The 25,308-nt window shown below is 44.2% G+C and overlaps 1 protein-coding gene across 5 annotated transcripts in view; it reads left to right on the forward strand.

Annotated features, from left to right (window-relative positions):
- The window catches only part of TNNI3K (TNNI3 interacting kinase), a 50,546-nt gene that overhangs the window by 8,811 nt on the left and 16,427 nt on the right, over nt 1–25,308 (forward strand). For all 5 annotated transcript variants that reach the window (XM_065655907.1, XM_065655905.1, XM_065655909.1 and 2 more), the window contains 12 exons: nt 1,485–1,583; nt 3,026–3,164; nt 7,520–7,664; nt 7,748–7,852; nt 8,480–8,574; nt 9,216–9,365; nt 11,361–11,447; nt 12,234–12,290; nt 13,310–13,402; nt 13,488–13,545; nt 13,664–13,858; nt 13,961–14,065. In XM_065655907.1, the coding sequence (XP_065511979.1) occupies nt 1,485–1,583; nt 3,026–3,164; nt 7,520–7,664; nt 7,748–7,852; nt 8,480–8,574; nt 9,216–9,365; nt 11,361–11,447; nt 12,234–12,290; nt 13,310–13,402; nt 13,488–13,545; nt 13,664–13,858; nt 13,961–14,065 (1,328 nt within the window). The remainder of the gene's footprint in view (nt 1–1,484; nt 1,584–3,025; nt 3,165–7,519; nt 7,665–7,747; nt 7,853–8,479; nt 8,575–9,215; nt 9,366–11,360; nt 11,448–12,233; nt 12,291–13,309; nt 13,403–13,487; nt 13,546–13,663; nt 13,859–13,960; nt 14,066–25,308) is intronic.

A 25,308-nucleotide genomic window follows, 5' to 3' on the forward strand; every position in this document is an offset into this window, starting at 1 on the left:
CGTGTCTGATGAACTCCCAGGTTAAAGCAGCCATGGAGCTCACTGATGGAAAGAAATCCATCTTCTGTGCCACATTTTCAGTCAACCGGCTTATACACACACACACACAATTTGCACTGGTTCAAAGGCCTTAATTGCTGAAGTTTTCTTCTCTTTTAAAGTTTACCTGCTAAAGGGTCAATAATCATTGATTTTATTTTCTTAGAAGATTTCTTATCCCTGCCCTTATCCAAAAGACAAAGTCCTTATGTAGTCTGCCTAATGTTTTATTTTGTTGATTCCTTCTAACCTTCAGAGTAGCTTAATTAATTGTCTTAGAAGTGAACACAATTGACTCGAACGTTCAGAAACTTCTGAATAAGCCTTTCATAAGAGAATTTTGGGAAAAATTACCAAGTAAGAGTATTGTTCAAAGTGCTCCAATTATCATTTTGAATTAAAAACTGGCACCCTCATGGTGGCCTCTGCCACCGTGACACGAGCGCGCCCGTCGCTCCCAGCAGCGCTGCCGGGCTGCTCAGCCGCACTGGTCCCAGTGCGGACCCCGGTAGGGCTCAGCTTGACCTGGGCCTCCAGACAGGGGACGACGCTTGAACTGCTGCTCTCCGAGCCCCGTCAGGTGTGCGATGACGCGGTGTCACCTCAGCAGCGACAGGAAGGTGCATTAGGAGCGGGCGTCACAGCCGCCGTGTCCCCCCTTCCCAGCCACCCACCGTCCAGCGTCCCCGGCGTTGTGAGACTCGAAAATTAACGTTCATCAACACGATATGTAGAACTCCTCCAGTAAACCATGGCACGAGGCCCTTAGCGTGCAAAAAGGTTCCCTCGTGCTTCAAAAAAACCAGCAGCCTGTGCTTGTCAGCGTGTGATCCAGAGCGATTTCATTCACACTCCTGTTTTGACAGTTATTCGGAAAGCCAATGTTTGATAATTCACAGCTAGCCAGGAAAACACCGGCCTCCCGAAGCACCAAAAAAGCGATGTTTGAAAGAAAACTCTTAGGGTTATTTATTGAAGCCAAAGGGCTATTATGTTTTAAAATACAAATAAATCTTTACACACTGAGGGAATTTACCTTCATACATTTACATTTAAAAGAATCTTTCATTTTGTTTTGGTTTTTTACTTCTGAAAACTCTGATATGTTTACTGCCCTTGTTCATAATTGCTACAAGAAAATTAAAGGTTATTCTGAGAAACTCCAGACAGTCATTTCTCTGCCTTTTACTTCATAAATCAGTCTCTTTACTGGCAAACACATTTTCAGGCTTATTTATAAAGCATCAGTGACATTCAGTGTTCAGTTAAAGTACTGTAAGTTAATCACTTTTACATGTACACAGTTCAACACCTTTATAACTTGCTTGTTTGGAGTTTTTTGCTCTTTTTTAAGCTGGTGATGTAAGGTTTCCAAATCTTGCATTACTAGCTGACCACTTGTATATAGCGCTTCTACTTGGGATTTTCTGTTGGTTTTGTTCCAGGCTGTTGAGATTCTTCTGCAGCACGGAGCTTATGTGAACGTTCAGGACGCAGTCTTTTTCACCCCGTTGCATATTGCTGCATATTATGGCCATGAACAGGTAATAAATGGGGGAATTTCAGAACGTTGAGGAGTAGAACCCCAAGGCAACTCTGAGTTTAGCGTTGGAGATTTTTGCTTTGCAGCCCAGAGGGTCCTTCCCTGGAAAGGCTTCACATACTGAAGTTACACGTCTAAGAGTCTGAATATCTACAGGACATTTCTACACTTTAATCCCCTGTGCTAGACCCCAGCAAAAATTGGTGTTTTCCCCTCTGAAGCTCTTGAAACAAATGGTTGTCTCGCTAGCTATGATAACCTACAGACAGACCTGGACCCAGAGGCACATTTCGTTTGGTGTTTATTCACCCCACATTTCACGGGTTGCACGAGGAAAGTGAGTCTGCTACCGTAAACCTCTTCAAGCAAGTGGACATCACTTCCCAGTAATCATTACATGGAAATTCTATTGGCTTTCTTTGGAACTCACAAATTGTGGCCATTTTCCAGTTGACAGAAAGAAACAGTAATTTGGGGAGCAGGTTTTCCACGAGGTGCTGTGCACAGGGCAGGTCCAGCTGTGCTTGCTCCATTCACACAGATCACAGACTTACGAACCATGATCTGACGTTCTGCCCAAAGCTGGCATCGAACTTCCCGATTCTTTCTTTTACTAAAGGATCATTGACGTGTGGTTAATCTAGCACTCGTTTGCCCTGAATAGCCCTTGTATGTGAAATGTAATAATGAGTCTATTTGGGCTTATGCAAGTCATTCCCCATACCGTTCCTTGGTTAAAGCATGTGTTCTGGGATATTGGCAAGTTTCAAAGGATGACCTACAGGTAGAGTGTATTTTTCATTCCACTGACATGTTACTTGAAGTGTTTTTGTAGGAAAAGCTTTTGAAAGAGCAGAGTCTGGGTGCACAGATGATTCAAAATGCTTCTGTGGCTGTGTGACAGCAAAGGTGTGGACCACAGATGCATCCCGAGATCCCTCTTGTCATATACATCAATATATGTGCTTCATCATCCCGCATCATTAAGAAACTCCGTGCATGTCAGGCTGAGAGATTAGTTTGCTTATTTGCCATAAGCCACTTCTGAACCAATAACCAGTCTCTTGTGAAATTACGCTAAAAACCCGTATGGTCTCTTGTGGTAATATACGCTGTTCAGAAAGGAAGCCAAGGCTCTGACATCGTGGACTTGGGAGGCAGTTGCTTTGTTATGCTGACTGTTCAGTTAAACAAATACATGTCTTGTGTCTAGCCCTTTACTATACATAACATTTCAGAGAATGAATGAGCACTTGCCTTTGAGCATTTTAATCTTTTCAAGGATGTGCAACTTGAAGATGAGTTTTGTGTTGAATCTCCTCTCCCTCTTGCAGCTTCAAAGAGATGCTCACATACAGTATTACGCAATGCAATATTCTATCTGATTTTGTCAAAAGATTTATCTTCATGTGATATTTTAATTAGCTTTGATGAAATATTTAGGTAACTCACCTCCTACTCAAGTTTGGAGCTGATGTGAATGCGAGCGGGGAAGTTGGGGACAGGCCTCTCCACTTGGCTTCTGCCAAAGGTTTCCTCAACATCACAAAGCTCCTGATGGAAGAGGGAAGCAAAGCTGACGGTAAGAAAAGATATTTGAAAAAAATCAACTTTAACATTGTATTTTATAGGCAGAGTCAGACCTTGAATGTTGAATTTAGCTTCCTAATACATACTCTGTGTGTTCGTGTGTCATCTTCGGGCAACTGAAACAAAGAAATAGCAGTTGGAGGGTTTTCTTCACTTGGTTTGTCATCTCACTTGCATTGTTTCCGTTCTTGTTAACTAATATCTACAATATATAAGGTAAAATCTTGTCCCTCTTGTAGTCTATGGCAAAACTTCCATTAATTTCAGTGGGGTTAGGAGTTTGCCTTGGGATCTTGGAAGTTTGATCCTGGAAAAACAGAGCTGGAAAAAACAAGAAACAAATGAACTAAAAGAGCATTTGGTGCAAGAAGCCTTTTGCTCCCAAAGTAGCACACTTTGAAATTTGGTATAAATATAGCAGCAGAGGAACAACTCTTAAATGCCTAGGAATGGAAGTAATTGCTGAAATAACCTGAAGAAATTTTGGCAGTGTCCTGTGCAGACCAGTAATTGGTGTCATAAAGTTGAACTATTCCTTTTAACACAACCTGAGTGACCCGTTGATCAGCTCTGGGGCCATGGCAACTGAAGAAAAACAGCAACCGCTGACTCAGACTGAAAAGGTCAGAGTATTGCTGAAATACGGCAACATTTGCAGCCTAACAACAGCCAAAGTTTTTCTTCATCCCCACCACAGTATACAAGAAAAACTTATAAAAGCAATGTACTACTCATGTATATATCATCAGAAAAATTCATATTTTATAGATGCATGTATATAAAATACATTACAAGTACAGTTGGTTCTCCAGATACTAATCTCATCATTTGTTTTAACATAAAGACTGTAGGGAAAGACTGAGCAAATTCTGTGTATTTTCAGAAATCACATGAGGTCTCTCAAGCACATTTCTTGAGCTGTTGATCAGATTCCTTTAAGCTCCCAATTAACTCTGAGATTGTTCATATATCTCAAAGACCAGCATGCCATTACAAGCTGCTGTCACTTGAAGTGCCTTAACTATCTGGACATGTTTTCAAACTGATTTAGCCTGGAATTTCTCATTTATATTTTCATTTTTAACAGTTTCCATTTCCTCCTTCATTTTTTCATACCTTACAAACTCCTAGAGATTTCTTTGCATTACTGAGTCAGTGGGATTGCTACCAATGTGCGTTATTTATTCTGTCAGGAAATTCGGTTTTATATTTTAGAACATCCAAATGGTAGAATGTAGCAATAATTGGGGTACATAGCATCACTTCATAGTTTTTGATTCATTCTTGTCATCTGGTAGAATTTTTCCTGGGTTAATTGTAATAAACAAAATGGAGAGGAGGGTTTTTATCTTAAGGTAAAGATGCAGGTGAGCCCCGGGCTGAGCCTGGGCTGGGGATAGGCCTGACCTAGGACCTGTGTTGTGGAGTCCTGAGCCCCTGGGCCGTCAGAGGGGACGTGGTTGGGTCCCAGCAGCGCTGGCGTCTGGACCGGAGCCCAGCGCATCCAGTTCATTGGTGTTTCTCAGTCTCACGTGCCACTTACATGAAGGGAGATAAACTTGATTATTGAAAATAACGAGCTGTTGCTGTGTTATCAGCTGGCCCGTCCCAACACTTCAGCAGAAAAAGGAATGGGTGGATGAAAGGAGGGCTTGTAAAAAAAAATTAATGGTGATTTAGAATTATCAGTATGTTCTACTCTTTCTTATGTTCCATTTCTCTTTAAATAATTGCTTCTCAAATGCTTAAATGTAGAAGTAGGACTTCTAATGTAGATGTTTGCGTGACTTCAAAAACCGTTCCCTTCAAAGTGAAAGAAAAAAGTTCATATTTAAAAAACTCTTTTCTAGTCTGATGGGGTAACTAAGAAACAGAACATCCACAAACTTAGCGAACTAGTCGGTGGCCAGAAAACAAGCATTTTCCTTTCTTCACCTAAGCTAAATGCTTTTTTTAAATTATTCTCCAAACTGGTGGTTCTGGAGATTTCTTTCATGGACCATGTGATATCAAATATATTCTTTGACTTCATAACTTCTATGGTCTTTTAATAAAATTTGGCTGCTCTCAGGACTACTGAGCTGCCCAGCATTCCGGCTCCTCTTTTTTCAAGTATCTTTGAAAATCACTGTCACATCTGCCAAATACCATCCATTTCAAATTTTAAACCAGAGTTTCATATTAAAAATCCAGCCACGTTCAGTCAGGCTTCTCTGAATGTTAATCAGTTATCACTCATTGGGACTTGAGCAATTTCTCTTATTTTTTTTAAAACAGACTTGCACTGGTTTTTTTCATCCTTTTACTTACTGAAATGATTTCACCTGTTACTTTCTACCTAAGTAATGTCTCCATCCTAAAAATAATTTCTACAGTACTCCATCTTCTTCCAGACAAGAACTTAGCATCTGCTCATTTTTACTGTTTACTTGTAAGGCAACCAGATTTTTAAGTCTCTGACTGCCACCACAGATGTATTGTCTATCTTTGATTTAATATAGAAATACTTTAAAACTGCAATTTGAAGAACTCTCCTGTACTCTTCTTTAGCAAGACCTGAATCAATATGATTAATACCTTTTTGCCATAACTCTCTTCTAAAGTGCTTTTGACTGATTTTGGTTTGTTCTGCCTCTGAACTACTTCTTTTTAAGACAATATTCCAGTTTGCCTGTCACGTTTCATTTAGGAATCAAAAAGCTATCAATTAAAACAAAACCCACCATCCCATGTTGTACAATACATCCCTCCGGAGCAAAGGAAAGGGCTTGCAAGCATTTGACACCATTTCCATCTGCACAAAAAAGGACGATACATGTGTCCTCCTTGCTCCCCTCACACCTTGTTGTGGCGCAGCCACTCGTGGCCCCAGGACCCCGATGTCCTTCAGGCCGTTCTGCGGGCACGTATTCTAAAACACTCACATTCATTGTTGTAAAACTTTGACATTTATTCCCCTCTTATTTATTGCACTTCAGAAGGAATCTGTGCCTGGTAGCTCATCATAATAAAAAATAAAGGCTAACATGTCACATGAATCTATAAAGTGAAGAATTATCTTAGAATAGAGAAATAAAACAGTTTACTTTTCTTTACTCCTTTTAATATAAGACTGCTAGGAAGGTTAGTGGGGGCAGTTAATGAAATTTGTGGGCTACAAGCTTAATGCAAGTTACAGAAATTCCTTTTTTTTCTTTTTTTTTGGCCTGAAACACAATTCATCTTTGGAACTACCTGCCAGTAGCCGTTAGTGAAGTTGCAAGTTCAGCTCAGTTTAGAGGGCCATCCATTTCTGTGAGCATTCAGCATTACTTCAGGCTCAGCTATGGGAAAGAGCTGCCCCCAAGAGCTGTTTGTCAGAGCTGTGCTGAACAGCGCGAGTTGGGACACCTCCAACAAACACATCATTCCTTAGCAGGCTCTTCATTTCTTGTAAACGGTCTCAAAGATCTTGTGCTAGACTGAACTGAGACCTAAGCATTGCACAGGTAGGCTGGACTTGTCAGTTCCATCAGCTGTGATATCAACCAGCTGTGGTTGGATCTTTAAACATGGAAAGAAATACCCTCAGAACCACAGCAAGGTGTGCTTTCTTTTAAAACAGAATCAAGACCTTTTTTGGATAATGAAAACAGTATTTGTATGTCTCTGCACCAACGGAGAACTCCGCCTAGAGCCTTGTTCCATCTCAAGAACTGTTGAGTTTATCTTGTTCTGTTACGGGATATTTTTAAAATAGAAGCTCATGATAAAAATTGTGTCTCCATTTTGTTTCAATTTCCTTTCTGTCACTGTGTAACTAGTTTTAGACTTTGATCCTGCTACCTAAGGAAGCTAAAATAAACCTTAAAACCAACTGGATTTCCCTTTCCTAAGAGCAACAGTGAAGTTTGTTTCTTTCTGGTATTTGCAATTAATAACTGCTGTTCCGTGCGTTGGAATAGCTCAGTGAATTGCTTTCTTATATGTAGTAACTACGTATCTTACTTTTGCTTCGCGCTGAAATATACTGGCAGCAGTTGTTCTTTCTGAGGGTCATTTATAACTCGTGATTCATTCCTGAAAAGTCGCATCAAAACATTCAATACTTCTGCTACTGGAAGAAAGTAGTGGTACCCAAAATCCAGAAAATCGTCGTGACAGTGAACTACACATGATATTGAGTAATGTAGTTTTGATATATGCTATCTCACAGAAATTTCAATTTTAAAGAAATAGAACCATAAATACTTCAGCAGGAGATTTTATAACGTATATGCACAACACATAAAGCATTACTAAATATCCCAAACAAGCTATGTTAAGTATAAAACGCTTTCTTCTGTCTCTTTCTGGGTCGAACGGCAGTGAATGCTCAGGACAACGAAGACCATGTTCCTCTGCACTTCTGCTGTCGATTCGGACACCACGAAATTGTGAAGTTCTTGCTGCAGAGCAGCTTCGAGGTGCAGCCCCACGTGGTGAACATCTATGGAGACACCCCCCTGCACCTGTGAGTCCGGGGGGCTGGGGCACACGGTGTGGGCATGACCAGAGGGCCGGTGTGTTAACAGCCATCGCTGGCTTCGTCCTCAGCGCCTGCTACAACGGGAAGTTTGAGGTTGTCAAGGAAATAATCCAGCTCTCAGGAACAGAAAGTCTCACTAAAGAGAATATATTCAGTGAAACAGCTTTCCACAGGTGAGTGTTTTAAATGCCGTTATCAGCAGACTCCCACTCGTACACGCGCAACGCGCCACCCGAAATCACAGATGTCCCAGGTGAGGAACGCGGAATCGGAGCGCTCCGCGTGGACGGTGCGTCTGGAGCTGCAGGAGAGGACATGCACTAGGAGGTGGAACCGGGTGGTGAATGGGGAGAGAGAGCGCAAGCGTAGGGCAGGTTTGTCAACGTGTGTGAATGGCGGCCTCTCCTCCTGCCCGGTCTGAAGCTGAGTCCAGAGCCTGTTCTGCCTGGAAACCTGCTGGAGCCTCCACGTTCTACATCAGGAATGAGGGGGGAGAACACAGTTCAGCCATGATGCTGTTAGTTTGTAAAGTGTTATTTAAGTGGTACTTTGCAAAACAGACTGTATTATTTTTGCATCATTGTGCAAAATTAATTCATGTAAGAATAATTAGAATGTTTTTGAAATGATGGGAATGAACATGCTTTGGTGGATTAATCACGCATTTGCACATTTCTAAAGATTCCCTTATTCTATTACTACATCTTCATCTCCAGGTGGTACTTCTAAAATTTTTGGCTACCCAAAGTATTTGTCCTTTTATGGACTATAGCATTCACTTTTGCCTTTATTTTTTGCAGTGCTTGCACCTATGGAAAGAACATAGAACTTGTAAAATTTCTTCTTGACCAGAATGTTGTAAGCATCAATCACCAGGGAAGAGATGGGCACACAGGTAACATCCCCATGCTCTTGTGTATGAGTGCATGTACCAGCACCAAAGAATGTGGAAGCCATATACACAGTCAGGATTTCCAGGGTAATTCCCAGGATAATTCCATGATCAGCATCCCGTTACTTTTCAGACAGATCTCAAATTTTTTGAAATACATTTGCAGGCAGGCACAGAAGTGGTAAGAGTTCAGTGAGGATGTGTCAGGCTCATTAGCTTGTATGTGAGTGGCAAAACCTGATGTAAACTGATTCTCATGTTGTTAGACTTCTCAGTAGTTTTAAAAACTGGGCCCAAGTGTTATTCTGCCAGGGATGGGCATATAGGACGTGGTGTCCGAAGGGCCACACACCTCCATATCCCCCCCCCAAAATAAAAGAGCCTTCTTTATTTCTAGTTGCTTTTCCTCGAGTACAAAGTTGTTAAATGTGATTTGCAGGTGGCAGAGTAAATGCTGACATGTTGTATAGCAGGCAATAGAGTGGTTCTTGCAGCATTACTATTTTATTTTCACCTACTGCCTCAGGTATTTTTTTATAATATATTCCTTTATCAAGGAAATCAATTTGCGCTTTATAGTTGTTGCTGCAAGCCCTGTTGTGATGTTCTGGCGGTCGTGCTTACAACCTTCTCTGGTGTTCCAGGACTACACTGTGCTTGCTACCATGGGCATATTCGGCTTGTTCAGTTTTTACTGGATAATGGAGCTGATATGAATCTGGTAGCCTGTGATCCCAGCAGGTCCAGTGGAGAAAAGGATGAGCAGACCTGTTTGATGTGGGCTTATGAGAAAGGTACTTCAATTTTCTAGTTTCTGCTACAAAATCTATAAAAACAGTCCAGGAAGGAGAGAAGAGTACAAGAAGCTGATGACAGCACAAAATAACCCTTCAGTGCCTGTAGACTGAGAGCTCTCACCATCTGCTTTCCAGTTCCTGGCACAAGGGGTTATAAAAAACAGCCCTTTTCTCTATCTTCTCAAATATGCCATTAAACATCAGTTTAATTCAACACAAACTCAAGGACAGGTGTATTTATGTGCTGCTACAATAGAAAACATACAGCCTGTTTAGAAAAGGTTATTTCTCCCTCTGGTATGCGCATGAGGAGTTTTAATTTTATTACTGAAGGAGGCATTAAAGGAGCAATGAATCAGAGTCTGTAATCTTAAATTCTTGCAAATTTGGATCAAATCAAGATGTATGTACAGCATTCTGTCAGATTTCCGTCCTGCTTTTGACTCCATGCAAATGGAGTCATTTTCTTCCTGAAAATGCTTCTGATGTTCACATGCATGTGTGGATTTCACGGGTGTTGGAGAGCCCTGTATTTCTGTGGGACGCCCTTCAGCTTGTCCTTGCTGGCACGGCCGTTGGAAACAGCGTCTGCGCTGCCTGGGACCGGAGCGGCCGCCTTTGGGTCAGCGTTGCTGTTACCTGAGGTGGTAACACCTCGAACATTTAGTTCGAGAATCCTCTGAGTCTGGATGTCCAGAAAGCTGCTACCTGTAGAAACCTGTCCTTAGTTTAAATTCCTGTGTTTCAAAGAGCTGTTCCACTCTGGTGACACTGGTGTGAGCCCGTGTCCCCAGCAGCCCTGGAGGCAGCAGGGTTGTCCTGTGGAGGCAGCTCTGGTACCGGGATGAGAGTCAGCAAAAAGCCTCTGCCTCCTATTTCCTCCAGCACCCTGCAGAGCTGGAGCTGTAGGTGGTTTGCAGGACTCCAGAAGATCTGGCAAACAGCCCTTCCTTAACTTGTGGGCTTGCTGCTCTCTTCCTGGCTGTCTAGAAGACAAAAAGTTTGTACTCATCAGGGTACTGGCGAAAAACATCCTTAAAGAAATGCCAACAAGCTCTGCGGCGGGACGAGCAGGAATGACGCGGAGCATTTGGAACGCGACCCGAGCAGCATCGGGTCCTCAGCACAAGCGCTTCTGCTGCTCGTCCAGCTGCTGCCGTCCCTGCGAGCGGCACGTGGGACGGTCCCCGCGACACCCGCGGCGCTGACGCCGCTCACCGCGCAGGGCTCCTCCCCGGTGTGCTGGGGATGGGGACAGCAGCAGGTACAGCTGGGGGGCTCTGGGACGTTCCCCCCCCTCCAAAAGCATTGCGGCACCATTTGTGATGAGAATGACTGTCATATAGCAAAACTACGGGTTCCAAAGGCCTTTCCAATATCTGATCATGGCAAAATACTCTGTATGAAATTGCTGAGGGAAAATTCATTTTTGAAAGGTTTAGGAAAGAATTGTGGATGCCGCCAAGCAGAACTGCGTGCATCAAACACCTGAGAGCGAGACGCTGTGCACACCCCGCCCCGGTTCCCGCGGAGAACCGGGAGCACAGCAGCTGCCACGGCAGCACCGGGGGGAATTTTGTCCCGTTTAGGACACGAGAAACGAAATATTTTCAGGCACTGGTTGTCCCTGTAAAGCCTGTTGAAGACTGTTGTCAGCTTCCATTCTAGAATTTCTGTAGCAGGGTTTCCTGCTACCATATATCACGTTTTAGGATTAGGTGGCCTCGTGAAAATAACATGCTTGGTTTTATTGGCAGGTATTTCCCTATATTTCTGTAGTTAAGAATCATAGTATGTTTCAGACTAGCACCATTGTATCTTTGTTTACATGTTTTATAAGCACAATTTGCCTTTTTTTAAAATCCCCTGATTTTGTATAAATCAATTAATAAAATTAAATTAAATAATAAAAACAAAACCAAAACAATCAATCAAACAAACCCCACTATTGCATTTACCTGCAAATCCTTATATTTGCTCTTTCTTTCCTAGGTCATGATGCCATTGTGACTCTCCTGAAGCATTATAAGAGACCCCAAGATGATTCACCCTGTAATGAATACTCGCAGCCTGGAGGAGGTAGGGTCTGAGAAATCGCTTTATTCTCTCACTGAAGAGTCTGATCCAAAGGCCGCTGGAGTCTCTGGGAATGTTCCACGGATGGCAGGAGCTTTGGATCGATTCTGTCTGGCACAAAGAAAATTAGTGTCATGAGAATCCCCATTTTCCAGGTACCCCCTATTTACGTCAAAATCCGTCCTTTATCTTAAAATAGAGTTGTCACTCTGTATTACTCACTAGAAAGAAAATCTAAAAGCTGTGAGGTGATGGTTGATCTCTGGTAATCATTACCCACACCTTTTTATATCCTTCAGACCTTGTTTAGCCATTCTCTTTGTGCTGTTAGCTCTGATGTTTCTTTGATTACTGACATTCGGTATATTTCTATAATCAGTTCCCTTCATGTTTTTTAATATCTTTGAATATCTAATTCCCCCTTGGGAAAAAATTAATTATCCTTTTTGCTACAAAAATCCTCATTTATTTTGGCAAGCGGTTACCACACCCAGGTAGAGGTTTTGCCGGTGACTGTTAAAAGCTTGAACAGAGACAGGAGAGATGAAATCGCTGGTAGGTGGAGCAGCCGAGGTGCTGGATGCTGAGCAGCCCTTGGTGAGGCGCTGCACAAATTACTTTCGAGAACACAGCAATATCACGTCACAATCATACATGTTTGTGTGCTTATGTGTATTTTAACCCCTTTATTTTTCATTCTTTAATCAATCATTGCCCCTTTAATTTATCAGTACACATGCTAATACTTTCTTTGACTTCCATAAAATGTATTCTGTTCTTTTGTTTCAGATGGCTCCTACGTGTCAGTTCCGTCTCCTCTAGGAAAGATTAAAAGCATGACTAAAGGTACTCCCAATGGCAAGAGAAAACTTGAACTTGTATGGTCTTTTTACCCAAGGTGTTAGTCAGCCTGAACGTGCTACACACGATTCATGATTCCTGGCACTTTCATTGTTCAGAAACTTAAAGATGTGCATAAGCAGCAGCTATATTTCCCTAGGATAATTTTAGGAAACAATATACTTAGCTTTGTTGCTCGGTATCACGATAGTTCCTATATTTATCTGATTTTCATTAACTTTAATTATTTTTTTAATTTAGAGAAAAGGATGTGATTGTGAATCAGTACTAATGAAATACACACGTATGCATGAATGCAAACTAATATCTTACTGAATTCCACTGTAAAATGTCTGCATTCTGTCAAAAAATCATTTGTGTTAATCTGAAACATACAGATAAAACATTCAGATGAACATTTGTACTTTAAAATATTTCATTTTTTGTGGTGCTTTCAGTTTTCCACTTCAAATACTCACTCTGGATATGATGAAATCCTTACATCCTTTACACCACAGCATTGGAATGCTCCATTTAGAAATATTCTGACAAAATTTATAGTAATAAACCAAAAAGATCAACAAGGTAGGAACGTTTGCTAATTAAATTAAGTTGCAAAACCTAGATTCCGCATGTCACTGAAGAGCCAGTCAGATCCGGAATAGCGTCCCCTGCACCAGCAACGAGCACCAGGTACACAGACAATCAGGAGCTCGTTCTCCCTATGAAGAATTTTAGGCGACCACGATGTGGTACCGGCAGAACCCGCCCATGGGGCAGCGCTCATCAGTGACACCATTTAAAGCCAAGAAAGCCCAAGGCAACAGTAGCGTTGCAAGTGTTCATATTTGCTCTTGGGGTTTACCACGGTTCCCGAAAGAAAAGGCAACAGGATTACCAGCCAAGCAAGTTACAGGAGGAAAATCAGCTTTCCTGTGCAATGGTTTGGTGAAGTTAAATGTTTCTATTCTGTCCTTCCCCGTGACTCTGTGTTTTACAGATAGGATCTGTGCTTTGTTTCACAGAAAAGGCAGACGTTCTCCTCCTCCGTGCTGGTTTGCCATCGCATTTCCATCTTCAGCTCTCTGAAATTGAGTTCCATGAGATTATCGGCTCAGGTACCAGAAATAAGAATGCATCCATTTTAAATATCTTATGTTCCTAATAAATATATTGATGCCTATTTATTTTAAACTATTTTAGGGTCTTTTGGAAAAGTATATAAGGGACGATGCAGAAATAAAATTGTTGCAATCAAACGGTAAGTTCATCTGACTTTTCCGCCTTGTTTGGTTAATGACCTAGTCCAAAGTATTTTTTTAAAAAAACATGTTTTATTATATTTTTGCTTTACTGTTTTCTGTCGTGTAAATTCTAAGCTATCGGGCCAATACCTACTGCTCCAAATCGGACGTGGACATGTTCTGCCGCGAAGTGTCCATCCTGTGCCGGCTGAACCACCCGTGTGTCATCCAGTTTGTGGGCGCCTGCCTGGACGACCCCAGCCAGTTCGCCATCGTCACGCAGTACATCTCCGGCGGGTCGCTCTTCTCCCTGCTGCACGAGCAGAAGAGGTGAATCCGCTGGCGTGCCACAAGTTACAGATAAAAGTAATTTACAGATAATTCTTGTGTGTTTATTAACTTTGAGTATTTTTTTTTTTTTCCAAAATACAGAACTCTTGATCTGCAGTCTAAATTAATCATTGCTGTAGATGTTGCCAAAGGCATGGAGTATCTCCACAACCTGACACAACCCATCATACACCGTGATTTGAACAGGTGAGTTTCTTTCTTTACCCTAAGAGCTCATGGCAGATGAAGCCCCAGACACCGGTGCTGCTCTGCAGTCCAGCTGTGTTTGCAGAGCCGCGCAGGGTCTCGTTAACAGCCACGGAGCTGGAGGAGGGTCTGTGCATCAGCTGGGCCGGGGAACCAGGACACGATGCTTCCACGTTCGCTGGAGGCTTTCTCGCATTTTAGTTGAATGACTTGACAGACAGAACTCAACTTCATGCTTATAAGAATTTCACTGACAGATATCTTGTCTGAAATTTCAAAGCTATTCGTACCCTACCTGCATACACTAGCCCTGTGGGACAGCCTGTTTGCGACTGATGCGATGTAGTATATTTCCCCGGTATAAGTTCTTAAATCCCAAGCATTAATTCATTCATTTCACCTGTTTTTGTCCCTCTAAGAATTAAGTGCCTGATTCAAACTAGTCACTAGTCCCCCTAAGTTCAATGCAGGAATGCAGAGGATTTCTAGAGGCAACCCCTCCCTGCCGTTTTCCCCCTTAGAAAAGGGGAAACCTTGATGATGCTGTGCATGTCCTGGGAGGGAGCAGCTCAGACTGTGCCCAAAGCTGAAAAGACTCAGAGTTTTTATGCAAACTGCTATGAGTCACATTTACTGAACTGTAATCGTCATTAAAGGATGCAGCTGCTAAAACCCAGTGTTTTCTTGCATCTGGCCCACCAATGCTCCGTCTTTGTTAGAAGCAGGAAACATCTTCTCTGCTGAGCAGAATTTTTGTGTGTCCTGTCTACGTCAGAAACCGCTCAGACCAGCCATTCCGCACTAACTCCTGCTTTGGAGAGATCGAGCCCAAATTACCTGTAGGTGTGCTTAAAGAAAAGCAAACGGGAAATTAAGTCAGTGCTGGAGAACTGGGGCACTTCTGAGCCTTGGAACAGCTCCTGAGACAAGAAAGCTGCTGCAGAAAGAATTCTTATAAAGTAGGACAAAGTGAGTTACAAAGTGGGGTTTCTTCAGTGTCAGACACACACCTCTTCATTTCCCACTAGCTTAACTACTTGTTTTTTTACAAATCCCAGAAATGTTCATTTTGTTTGCATCTCAGATGACCGGGCCTATAGAGTTGTGGTGACACAATGAACACGGTTTTCCTGCATCTGGCTGTAAGTTTTCATTTCCCGATGACACTGACAGCTGCAGTGAAAGGTTCCTTGTGAGAGACACCCGTTCTTTTGGAAAAGGGAGCTGAGTTTTTCCCCTTTGCTGAGCAAAGAAGTGAACTGATCATGAGACTATGCGCAGTTCAAGGTTCTGGTATGAAATTCTAAAAAATAGGAGGCAGCAGCAATTTTCTGGACGTTGTTGTTGGTATCTCCAAGAGACCAGCATGGCTTGCATGTGTGAAGGGTCCTGTGTTCGTGCTCCAAGCTGACAGCTCTGCAAAGGACACCAATGGAGGCAGGAACTCCAAATGTCATGTTTCTTTGTTATAAATGGGAGGTTTCTTGGGATTTGTAGCATAATGAGGACACAGGGTCTGTATGTATATAAGAGCAGTCACAGGTGTGCAAGCTGAAGCCCACCAGACTCAGGGTCCTGTCTCTGGCAGTGGCCCGTGATGACAAATCTGAGAGCCAGGCATGGATATAATGATAATGTGTTGAATTCTCTCTCAGCTCCCAAGAACTTTAGGTTCAAAAGGATATTTTCAAAAATAAGTACCTGCTCTTGAAGTCACATTTTTTAAATGAAAGAATAACTCTATTTGTGGTTATAAAAGAAGAAATTTCCTTGCAGACTGAAGAAGAAAATCAGATCACTAATGCAAAAGAAACTGCACATTTATGTATTTTATTCTGAAAAATGCCATCTTACAAACCGTATCACTTCAAGCCAGTCTTCTGGGGTTTATGTGCCCTAGGTTAGCAATATTGGCACAAATTCTGCTTTATACTCCGACTGCAGATTTTAGCACACTTGGCATTATTCTCCTACTCCGATGCATGAGCGCATCCACCTGCTCGTGGCAAAACCTCTACGAGCACAAGCACCGGCTCCACACAGGCGGTTGTTTCTGCTGGGACCCCGAGTGCGAGCGGCCGGCCCTGGGCTACAGGAGGGGGTCACCTGTCAGGGGTGGCCTGTGGTGACAATGTCCCCAGTGGGTACATCCCACCAGCATTTGTGAAATGCTTCTGGGGTGCTGGCCGATTTCGGATTACCCCCCCAACCTGTTTGCACTGGGTCTGTTGTTTGGGTTTGGTCTGTGGTTTGGTTTCCATTTCAGTTCCGCATTGAAGTTGCTTTAAGCTTATTATTTTCTTGGAGTTGTTCTGGGGTGCCCCCATGACACAGACCCCCTTACTTTAGTGAAATGTGCAGATATGGTGTTTCTGTATGGGTATGATAAACGTACGATGTTTAGAAGAATATTGCTAACACAATAGATTCATTGTTTACATTGACTGTATGAAGGGTTAATCCAAGTATATTAATATAAGCCATATTCTGCAATTTTACTGTAGCAGAACTACATAAAATTTTTCAGAGAGTATTTTAAATGCACTTTGGATTGACTAAATACTTTCAAAACCTATGTCACTTATAAAAATTCTTTTAGCCTAAGAAAGCCTGAACTCACATTTCAGAGGCCTTTCTGAATGCTTCATTTTGACACTTTAAATATTTTTCTATTCTTCCTAGTTTTTTAATTTTTTAATTGTCATTCAAATTCCAGGTTTTAAAAATAAAATTCTACTTATCAAATCTCAAAAAAATTTTTAAAAAAAGAATGTTTCATCTTCCTAAGAACCAGAAAATTTTTGTTGACAAGAAATGTCTGTTCCCCACCTTTTATTTGACGTCTTGTCATTATGAAGACTCTCTAATGTCTTAATAACAGAAATTATGAAATGGTGGACGCTTAATTCACTGGTTTCTGTCCTTGTTGATTGGATTTCCCACACAGGCAAATACTTTCTCCTGCTGTCCTGGAAGGGTGGATACAAAGTACCACCTTGTCACTTTCTTTCATTACTGCTTTTCCTTTTCTTTGTTTGTTTTGTCTTTTTTACTTTAAATATTTCCCCTAGTCAGTTTCTTGGTTAGTTTGGCCCATTCCTTACAGATAAAGCATCTCTGACTGGATCACTGCTAAGAGCTGAAATTGAGTGCAGATCGGCCCATTCATCCACTTTCTGTAGTGATACCCGAGTGGAATCACCGAGTCCTTGGTCTACGCAGAGAAAATCCAGCCATGGAAATAGGCTCAGGGTGTGCACCTTTCGGTGAAACGTGGTGAAATATCTAGCTGGACTGAGTGGTGGGATTTTAGGTGAAAATGCCTCCTTTTGCTAAAGACACACAGCCAGTTATTCAGCAGAGCTCACAGCAGCTCCCCCAGGCCATCCTGTTCATGGAATGAAGCGGTTTGCTCGCAGCCAAATCACACACGGTGGGGAAGGCCCCCAGCCCCTGCACCCACCGCTGCTCGGGGTCCGGGGGGAAGGCCCCCAGCCCCTGCACATGGGGAAGGCCCCCAGCCCCTGCACCCACCGCTGCTCGGGGTCCGGGGGGCAAGGCCCCCAGCCCCTGCACATGGGGAAGGCCCCCAGCCCCTGCACATGGGCAAGGCCCCCAGCCCCTGCACATGGGGAAGGCCCCCAGCCCCTGCACGCACCCACCGCTGCTCGGGGTCCGGGGGGAAGGCCCCCAGCCCCTGCACATGGGGAAGGCCCCCAGCCCCTGCACCCACCGCTGCTCGGGGTCCGGGGGGCAAGGCCCCCAGCCCCTGCACATGGGGAAGGCCCCCAGCCCCTGCACATGGGCAAGGCCCCCAGCCCCTGCACATGGGGAAGGCCCCCAGCCCCTGCACGCACCCACCGCTGCTCGGGGTGCGGGGGGAAGGCCCCCAGCCCCTGCACATGGGGAAGGCCCCCAGCCCCTGCACGCACCCACCGCTGCTCGGGGTCCGGGGGGGAAGGCTCCCAGCCCCTGCACATGGGGAAGGCCCCCAGCCCCTGCACGCACCGCTGCTCGGGGTCTGGGGCCGTCCTGCTCCCGTGGGGCTTTCCTGAAGGAAAGTTCTGGCCCGGCTGCAGCTCAGGCCCTTCCCTCCTGTGCAGCCCAACCAAACCGCTCTGGTTTGGCTTGGGGGGGTTCAGTGCATCTGCCACAAATGTCTTCTACCTCAATTTTTCTTTCCATGCTTGTACTTGACCCGGTTCTCCACTGCACACCACCCGCGTGCGCCACCTGCTCTCCTCCTTCCAGCCAAGGTTGTTCTGCCCGCCCCGCTGACCGCTCGCGCCCTCCCCTTTCTCACCAGCCTCCTTCATGCCCCTGCGTCCCTCCATGGGTCCCTTTGGGCCACCGGGCTGTGGGGCTCAGGTGAAGATACTTTCTTCGGAGCTGTAGTTCTTGCCCCAGTCGTGACGCAAGCCGAGAGCCCCACGTCTGAGTGCTGCACTCCGTGGAGCAGCTTTGGGACAGCAAAGATCCAAACCTTACCGTTCAGCTCTACGCCTTGTCACTACTGGCTGTTAGAAAAATGGCTGTGCTCTGAAGGATTTTAAATAACGTTTTCCACAAAAGAAAACCCAAAACAGTATCTCGCTAGAGAGCCAAAAAGCACATCATTGCCTCACAGAACTTCTACCAGATCATATTTGTGAGGGTCAAAAGATAATTTGCTGTAAGCACATCAATGCGGTTGGTGTGTGGTACTGAGAGCAGCTCAACTTCTGAAACTTTTCAGTGCGAGAGCAGAAGTCGTATTTGCAGCATGAGTCCCAGCCAGCCCACAGGCACAATTACTAGATGAAAATCTTTACGACCACTGAAGAGAAAGATCAAGAGTGAAATTCTGACCCTTTTGTGTTAAGTTTTGCCAGTGGCTTCACAGGAGCCCTAAATTTTTTACCTTAAATTTTCACACAGCTTGCAACCCTCTTTTTGAGTTCTGAAATCTAATGCAATGCACATAATGCATTAAATAAATCTGCAATATGGCCTGACAGAACAGAGAAGAAAATGAATCTTTCATGTCTCTACCCTGGAAAAGGGGTTATCCTTCCATTTTGAGAATAATTGTGAGTTCTATTTGGCTTCCCAGTTCTGAAAAAAGAGTTCTGACAGCTATCAGCAATGGTGACATGTACCAGCTTATTACTACTTACACCATGGTGAGGGATTGTAGCCACAATGATTATAGCACTTTAATAAAAAAAGAGACCATTTTAGTATCAATTTAATTCAAGCCATAGCAGCTGAACGTGTTTAGACCCAGCCTTTGAGCGCCTGACCTTCATCTGCCGGCTGCGAGTGCGACGGTTTCTGAGCCGGCTCAGCCAGGGCGATGAAAGGGGACGGCAGGCCGGTGGGGACGGGGACGGTGTCTGCAACTCCTCTTTGTTACAGAGCCGCTTGTGGAATCTGAAAATAGCTCTTGCCTTTCATTAAACCCACAGCATGTTACAGCAGTTGCCTTTCATTAAACCCACAGTGTGCTAACGGTATAAGGATCTTTCCATGGCCCTTTTCTCTGGGAAGGGACAGCCCTGAATGCGCTTTGCTGTCCCCTGCCCTGGCAGGTCTGCAGAACTACCTGCTCTTGTAAAGCCAGGATGATTACATGCTTCTCATTCTTCTCTCATATTTTTCCTTCCACGGTTTCATGAAGAAAATGGTGCTTGGTCTCACCATTCCAAACTGTATGTGGCCCTAACAGAAGACAATTAATTTCTGATTCTGCTGAACTCATTATTAACCTTCTCAGCTCAGATTTATCTGGCTGTATTTTTCAAATAGGAGGCTTAAGAGTTCCTTTCTCATCTGTGGTTTTCAAATTTCCAAGTGCCATTGAGGCAATAACAGCATTTTAGAGCTATTTCTGCGGGTTATACTTTTTCCTTTAGAAAAGAAAAATTAGCAACTGTAGTGTTCACGGGTGGTACCAGACTGACAAAGCCATTCCAGAGATTTACCTCCTGCTCTCACGTACGTCCCCATGCTCAGCACTGAGATGGGCTTTTCACACGTTTTGTCGGAAAGGCTGATGCACACCATGCATAGAACGGGTCTGTTTAGTGATTTCTCAGCTCCTCTACAAAAACTGTAAACCCAGGTCTTGACGCTATCTGTTGTCTAGCTGGGTTTATTTCAGGTCTATACAATCCTTGAGTAAACTCAAGCTGAAGTTGGAGCTTGATACAGTTTATTCACATTGAGAAATCGTGACAATTTTTGTCCCTGCTGACAGAGGTCAAATTTGAACCCAGCCCACAGAAGAGTCTAGTTTTGTATGATTCGTGTGCCTACATTCAACCCAGGGTACGGCCTTCAAGGGTCTCTCTAGTTTAGCTTTGTGCTTGATGAATTTTCAGTTGACATCTGATGTGGGGTCTCAAAACAATTTCACGTGTCATACTCAAATCAGTTAAACATTTTGTTGGAAAGTATCTATGTGAGCTAAAATCAGATTAAATATAAACTGAAGGAGTCATGTATGAACACGCCGCACTTTAATGGTTAAAATGATCATGCCAGGGTTTGGGTTTAGATGAAGCTGGTAATCTCGAAGACAGTGAATCGTGGGAGTCCTGATTGGGAGAGCTTCATTTTTTCTGTCCTAAAAACTGTTATCTGGTGAAATTTTTGTTTGTCACTTGACTGCTCTTGCTCATAACTACAGCTCTGATAAGGGCAAGTTATGCTTGTTTTGTTGAGACCATCAATATTACTTTCATTTTCCCTTCATCATGTAAGCCATTGCCAACTTTTTCATTTCTTTTTTTCATATACTTTCCACTCTCCTGAATTTAGTTGGGTCAGTCAACATGTTGATAAATATCTTCTAAGTATTGTTGTGTCCGCATTCATCTGCTATTGCGTCGTAATTTGCGCAGCCCTACAAGAGCCCCGTGCTGTGCAGGTATATAGCAACTGGTGTGTGAGAATCTGGAGTTACTGGAAACTTTTGACCTAGATAAAGCCTTTTGTGAATCTCTCCCCACAGTCCCAGCTTGTCTGAAAATCTCTGTTAGTGGTGCTAATTTCTAAAAGCCTTGCTCTTTATTTGTTGTATGCAACTGCTGTTTTTCTGCTTCCTCTTGCTGTTCTTTGCTGGAAATTAAATCAATTGCAATAATTTCCTTGAATCAGTAAATCAATTTTCAATAGATTCTATATACACTTTTCCTGCTAAATGACATTTTGCAATAGGCAAAAGATGTTTTGCCTGCATGATCATGATCTGTATTCTTGTTCTGCATCTTGGATATAGCACGTCTTTCACTAGCAAACATTGGAGTAGCAAGTATTTTGTCTTTGTCCCTCAGCTTGATTCTGTCCAACTTTTATAGAGCTATAAAAGATTGTAAATGTGGCAATAGCTCCCTTTTCCAGTTATTTTAAAGGTTTCCTCTCTCATCAGGTGTCTGTACCAGGCACAGAACCCCTCTGTTCTCTATCAATCGTGGCAGTGATGGAGCGGTGCTTTGCTGTTTTGCAGGACATCCACCTGGTTCAGGTGGAAGTGGGGAGATGTCGTTCCAGCTCTTTGCGCTTCTCTGGTCGCCAGCATCCATGGCAGACGTCCCCGCAGCAATATGTGGCTGCATTCTGTGATGGTATCACAGGGGTTTGAAAAACAAATGAATTAGTGTGTAAAAACTCGGGATTTTCTTTTTCTCCTGGAAAAAGGGATAGGACCCTTCAGCCTGTTTCTGAGCTGCCTGGGAAAGCGCAGCTGGTTCTGAGCTGCGGATGCGTGAGGCTAACGGAGCGAGGGGCTGTGTGTAAATCTTCCCTGCCCGTTAGTGTCACCGGTATGTTCTCAGTAATCCTAATTTGCGCTGCATTGCTCTCTCAGTGTTACTGACTTCACAAAATCTTGACATACTTGAGCTGATCCTTCGGAAGTGGGGTAAATGTAACGTTTTGTTTAGAACACACACATTGAGTTCCTTTATCCCTTGGCTGCTGGCTGTGCTTCATCCTGATCAAACGTAGAAACAAACAAAGAAAAATAATCAAAGCTTCAGTTTTGTTAATTCCCAATATCTCGTCTTTACAAGTTTGCCTTCCATTTTCTGTTTTATGTACTTACTACAAAGTCTCTCCAAGGAAATGGAGATCCATAAAGCTTTTCAAAGTTTGAAAGAGAAGCTTACATCTCCGGACATCCTTCTGGCATAGTAATGAATTTTGATCCACTGCTAGTGTTCTGTCACAATAAATGGATTTTACTGAGCTCTTGTAGAGAGCCCAGCAATAGATGTTAGCTCTCGTGTACATGCTCCGTCACCTGAGGAGATGGGTTCTCGGGCTGTTTATAAGACTGTCCCTCATCCCTGACACCCCGCGGGTCCCCGGGACCCTCCAGCCGAGCAGCCTGCTGGGAACACACGCGTGTCCTGTCCCCAGCGGGTGACAGCCCCGTGTTCCCCGGAGTGTTGGGGATGCCGGGCTTTGGGGTGGGGGGTGACACAGGAGAGCAGCCCGTGTACCCACCTGTGACTCCAGGTCCCTGCACGGTGTCACCGATGTGGCAGCACCAGGCTCCTGGCCGCTGCTGCTCCCGGTGCCGCCAGTTTCCCTGGGAATGGTCATTCTGGGGAGCTGCCCCTGGCCGGGCACCCAGGGGAGATGCTGCTGCCACGTGTCACATCGGGATTCGAGAGCACCCAGCTTCGGGGCTCCGAGTGGGAGTCCCGGCTGGGGCATCCTCGTGGCGGGAGCTTTTCTTTGGAGCGTTTTCTCTTGAAAACAACCATGAAGTACCTGTGTCTTTGTGTTGGCCTCGATCTCCTCTTGCTGTTGCTGTGTCTCCCTTCATGGAAGGGGTATGTAACCCCCTGAAAAACGCTGCCTTCCAGGCTGGCTCACAGCCACAGGTTTACCTGGAATAAAAATGAGTGCAGCAGCCAGAAACGTAGGAAGGGATAAAGAGGAGGAATCCCATTTCCCACAGCCACACGGAGGAGCAGCCCGTGCTGCTCGCTGGTGTGAGCCCAGGGGCAGCAGGAGGGAGACAGAAGGTCAAGGGACAGTGTCCTGACCGGAGGGAAATATGTCGCTGTCCTGGGCGGCAGGAAAGCGAGGAGCTGCCTTGGGAACACGTCAGACGTGCCTCCCTGCGGGTGCACAGCCCTGACTGTCTCTGCTTTGATGTTGCTGTAAATGGGGAATGTCCGTGGACTTGTGTCTGAGCCCCACGTGTGACAGGGCAGCGTGGACTGAACACGGCGTTGTGCCAACATACACAGCCCAGCATCGGCACGTCTCACAAATGGACGGTCACATCTGTCTGCAGGACAGTCACATCTGTCTGCAGGACAGTCACATCTGTCTGCGCTGGAGCAGCTGATGGGCGCTGGCCAAAGGCTTCCCCTGAGCCACCTGCCAGGGTGTCCGTGCTTCTGTCACCTCCTCTGTCCCCTGTGCGGGACGCAGCTGGGAAATTGCCCCTCGGCTCAGGCCTTACCTCAGCATTTTGAGAGATGATGTTTACGGTGCACCAATCCGCAGGGAATCGTAGCAAGGGTTTTAAGTCACAATGTGTTGTGTTAAACTATTAAATCTGTATTTCTACACCCGAACAAGCACCACAGTCAGGAGAGGTGTGGAAAACCCCGATTTCGGGGAGCTCGGTGGGGCTGCAGCACAGGGCGGAGGGCAGGCTCTGGCTCAGGTTTATTAGCCTGTTGTCTCTGCTGCACGCAGTCTGGAAACACGGGATCCAGAAACGCTGCTCGGGGTTTGGAAGGGCAGCACAGGAATGTTTTTAACTGTTTTGAAAGCCAGGCTCTAACGTGGAGACTGGTCTGCGCACATGTATATGCTTTTGCAGAAAAAGTCAATATAACAAGAAAAGTAATTTGGACGCTGATGCAATCAATAAGTACTATGGCTCACATCAGAAGTTTGTATAGAGTAATATCCCCTGGAATCAATGCCCATTGCAGGATAGAACCATTTATAATTTCGCGCTGATGTTGCAATGATCCACCCCAAGGTTAAGAATAAAAGATCTCAGAAGCTGTAAATAGAGCAAAGTGAATCAGATCACCTTTTAGTCTAACTAGCAGCTATCCATACTTGAAAACTATTACTCTTATTTTTTGCAATTCACTGACCTCAAACTGTGGTTTCCCAAACCCTCATATCTTACAGCTCCGCTTCTTTTCTAAAAAACCTTCAATTGAGAGTGTCACGTTGAACAAGACACGAACGTGACCTAATTCTGAAGACTGGAAACAAATTTAGATTCAAAATAGTCTGTTTCTACACAGCCAGGAATGAAAGCACATCATTTTTCTCCTATGGGGCGTATTTTTCAAACACTGTGCTTAGTCTCTTGTTCATCCCACTTTATAGATAATAAAAGCAAAAAGAGTCATTTCAGTCATCACTCAGCTTAGGACCGTGGGACATTATGTCAGTCAACAAATTTAGATCCAGCCATGCCAGAGTCTGGGCCGTGTGCTGTGGGCTGTCATTTTGGGTGACTGGTGCATTCACTTCAGCTGGAACACCACTATGTATTCAAGACTTTAAGGAATGGATAATCTATCACTTTTCATAGCTTCCCTTCGCTTTAAAAGTTGCAAGGGCCTTAGATCTACCAACATCTATTGACTGGCCTCTTCACCTTCTCTTGGATTATCATAAGACTTATTCTCTTAATGCAAAGTAGGTGCCTTCCAAACCCGCGGTGTTCTCCCTCTCCAGAAAAGCTTTGTGGTTTTTGTCCTGGTGATTGCTGTGCTCGTGCTCACCTTAGTTCTGAGCCACCAAACCCTGATTCCAGTTTGAGGTCACTCAGTCTTGTGAGCATGGCTTACATTCCTAACTCCTTAGTGACATCAGTTTTGTTATATTGAATAAATGTCACGTGTTTGTGTTCAGTTTTCCAAACTATAGACAGCTCCTGCGAACCTTGTGAACACAAGTTACACCAGGGCTGTTCCCAGGTGAAAGTTCAGGTGGATGGTGATGTGAAAATACCGCAGTCCTAAGAAAACAACTGTCCTGCTTTCTGGTGCCCCAGAACACGATGGTTCTGGAGTCTTTCTGTAGCCAGTGCTGAGCATGAGTAGCTGAACTCATTTGGATATGGGGAGGGAACACTTCAGTTGTGATCACTAGATGCTGTCAAATGTGTCAGCATTGCAGTAAAATGCCACATTGTTTCGTACACTCAGTATAGAACGAAGAAGAGGAGCAGGGAATAAGTGCATTCAAAAGGCATTTAGGGATCCAGA

This window comes from Caloenas nicobarica, chromosome Z, assembly GCF_036013445.1.
Source record: "Caloenas nicobarica isolate bCalNic1 chromosome Z, bCalNic1.hap1, whole genome shotgun sequence".
NCBI classification, from domain to species: Eukaryota; Metazoa; Chordata; class Aves; order Columbiformes; family Columbidae; genus Caloenas; species Caloenas nicobarica.